Source organism: Miscanthus floridulus, unplaced genomic scaffold, assembly GCF_019320115.1.
Source record: "Miscanthus floridulus cultivar M001 unplaced genomic scaffold, ASM1932011v1 os_2556_1_2, whole genome shotgun sequence".
Classification (NCBI taxonomy): Eukaryota; Viridiplantae; Streptophyta; class Magnoliopsida; order Poales; family Poaceae; genus Miscanthus; species Miscanthus floridulus.
Window position 1 is genome coordinate 56,946 of NW_027098374.1, and position 3,055 is coordinate 60,000.

At 53.1% G+C, this 3,055-nt stretch overlaps 1 protein-coding gene across 1 annotated transcript; it reads left to right on the forward strand.

The window, feature by feature from the left end:
* The first annotated feature begins 936 nt into the window (after positions 1-936).
* Positions 937-2,455, forward strand: LOC136535124 (vegetative cell wall protein gp1-like). Its single transcript, XM_066527441.1, has one exon. The coding sequence runs from the start codon at positions 1,049-1,051 to the stop codon at positions 2,045-2,047; it is 999 nt and encodes a 332-aa protein (XP_066383538.1). The 5' UTR covers positions 937-1,048; the 3' UTR covers positions 2,048-2,455.
* Positions 2,456-3,055: the final 600 nt, after the last annotated feature.

The window sequence follows — 3,055 nt, forward strand, 5'->3', positions numbered from 1 at the left end:
GAACTCCAGCTAGCTGGCCCCATCTGAAGGGACGATTCTGCCCCCGGCCCGGTCAAAGACACCCTTTCGGTCAAAGCAGCTTCCCGTGCGTGCTGTCGTATCGTAATCGTAATCGCAATTTAAAAGCTGGAAAGCGATTGGAGCATTAAACAAAACAGCGCGATTACGGCTCCATATGGCTCCGCTAATGGCCCTCGTAATCTCTGGGGACTTGTCTTTACGCCCCGCGTCCCCTTCCTGAATCCTGATCGAGCACATCTTTTTATCGCGCTTCCCTCCGTGCCATGCCACTTTAGCAGTGGTAGGCTCAGCAGCTTGTCTGCTTGGGTTTGTCTAATCCGAGGAGTAGTAGATCAGTGGAGCAGGAGTAGATTACCTGGCTTGCTGCTCCTTCTCCTTCGAGGCATCGAGTGCTTTCTAGCGGCAGTATCTTACTTTGACGGTGTGTGTGTGTGGTCCAGCCCATGTGGATTGCGTGTGGTGCTGGTGCCGTACGGTTTCTTGTTGCGGCAGTGATTGCTTCCGGGGGCCATGGCCAATCTGGCTGCTTCCGTTTCCGCCAGAAAAAAAAAATGGCCTGAGCACGGATAAACGCCACAAATTTTGGTGCTGCTCACATGAGGCCGTGTTTAGATTACCTCAAAATTCCAAGATTTTTCACTCTCTCTCCATCACATCAATTTTTGAACGTATACATGGAGCATTAAATGTAGATAAAAAAGTAACTAATTGCACAGTTTAGTTGTAAATCACGAGACGAATCTTTTGAGCCTAGTTAGTCCATGATCGAACAAAGTTTGTCAAATACAAACGAAACATGCTACAGTGTCCAGATTGCAAAAATTTACAATCTAAACCAGGCCTGAATCCTCCTCCTATGGCCTATGGACTAACGGTACGAAATCCTGACAAAAAGGATCTTCTTATGGCACGAAAGAAGTGAAGAAATCCGAGCATTTCTTATGGCACAAATAATTAATTTTTTCTAGGTCCTCGGTAAACATACGAACAAACACACGTACTCGCGAAACTGCAGTGCACGTGCGAAATGCTCCGCCGAAATATATGCAGTGCAGTGGAAGGAAGGAGAGCTGTGCGAGCGGCTGAAGCGCCGAGCACGCAGAGGCAGGCACACCACCAGTCGGCTAGCCCGGACACTGCTACCACCGCACTGCCGCCCACTGCGCCTGTTTCGGGTCGGTTTGCCCCAGAAGAGGAGAGCCTGTCGCCCGCCTATCCAAAGCTCAGCATCCTTCCCTACTCCCCCTCCCTCACTCCCCAAATCCCAATCTCCCACCATTTCCCCCAACACTCGCCCCCCTCTTCCGCCATGGTCATGGACAAGTCCAACCTCCCACAACCGCCGCAGCCGCCGCCTCCCTCCTCCGCCTCCTCCTCGCTCAAGTCCCTCAACAAGGCCTCCTACAAGATCTCCAAGCAGTCGACCTCCGCCTCTCCCGCTCCTGCTCCCGCTCCCGTTTCCACCATGAGAGCGCCTTCCCCGCCGCCGCCGGCTCCCCGCCCACCCCCACCGCTCCCGCCGCAGCAGGCCCCCTCTGTCCCTGCCGACCACCCGCCTCCCCAGCCCCCTGTGTACAACATCGACAAGTCCAACTTCCGCGACGTCGTGCAGAAGCTCACAGGCTCGCCGTCCCACCTCCTGCCGCCGCAGCCCGCGGCCGCCCCGGCCCCCGCCCGTGCCCCCCTCATGGCGCCGCCACCCCCGCCTCCTCCGCCTCACATCATGGCGCCTCCGCCGCCGACGGCGATACCCTCCCGCCTCCACCGCATCCGCCCGCCGCCGCTGGCCCCGCCGCCCATCCTTCCCCCGGCACCGCCGGCGCTCTCCCCGCTCCCGCCGCTCCCGGCGGTCTGCATGACCGCGGAGTCGCCCATCTCCGCATACATGCGCCGCCTCCGTGGGATGCCCTCGCCGATCCACGTGCCCACGTCGCCGCTCGGCTTCGGCTGCCTGCCCTCGCCGCGGACGCCGCCGTCGCCCGGCGTGCCCATGCCGGCCACCAGTCCCCGCGTCCGCGACCCGTGACGCAGGAACCCCACCACCGTTGCGCCGCCGCCGTGGCCGATGTGTAGATAGGGCTGGTGTAGGAGAGATCTGGCGAGACGGCGGGCGACGGGCGGCGACCCAAGGAGGAAGCAGCAAGCAATACTTCACATTCTGCTAGCTCTCATCTCTCTCTCAAAAACCTTTAGCTCAAAAAATTCTTTCTTTTTTCTCCTAGTAGCGTGCTCCACCTGCCTGGATATTTTGCTGGTGTTTGTATATGGGACATGCGGCGTTTGCTGGTGTATATGGTAGCCAAGCAAGAGTATATGGATTGCTCATGTTTGGCTAATTTTTTGTAACAAAGCTTATGCAAGCAATATGTATGGCAGAATCTCATATCCAAAATTTCCTTAGGATGATGATATAGTAAGTAGTTTTCATCCTCGATGGGACCCATCTACTCTTGCTTGGCTACACTATCAGTAAAAAGTAAACTCATTTGAACTACAATGTTCTTGCTTGTGACTTGTGAGGTCAAAACGATTGGGACTAGCCCAATCTGGTTTCCTGTGCAGTACAAAGTAAGGTTGTGTTTAGTTGGCGAAATGAAAATTTTTGGACGTCACATCGGATGTTTCGAATGTCGAAAGAGGTTTTCGGATACTAATAAAAAAACTAATTACATAGCTTCCCTGAAAACCGCGAGACGAATTTATTAAGCCTAATTAAGCCATCATTAGCGCACGTTAGGTACTGTAGCACTTATGGCTAATCATGGACGAGTTAGTCTTAAAACATTCGCCTCGCGATTTTCAACCAAATTGTGCAATTAGTTTTTTTTCTCCTATATTTAATACTCCATGTATGTGCCGCAAGATTTGATGTGATAGTTTGGGGTGAAAATTTTTAGGAACTAAACCAGGCCTAAACTCATTTGAACTGCCTTTTTGCTTGACTTATAAACAGTTCTTTTTCCGTTAACGAATAGTATTTTGAGGCAATTTCTTATTTGGCCATGGTTTAAAGTTGTCTTTCTTTCTTGGCTCT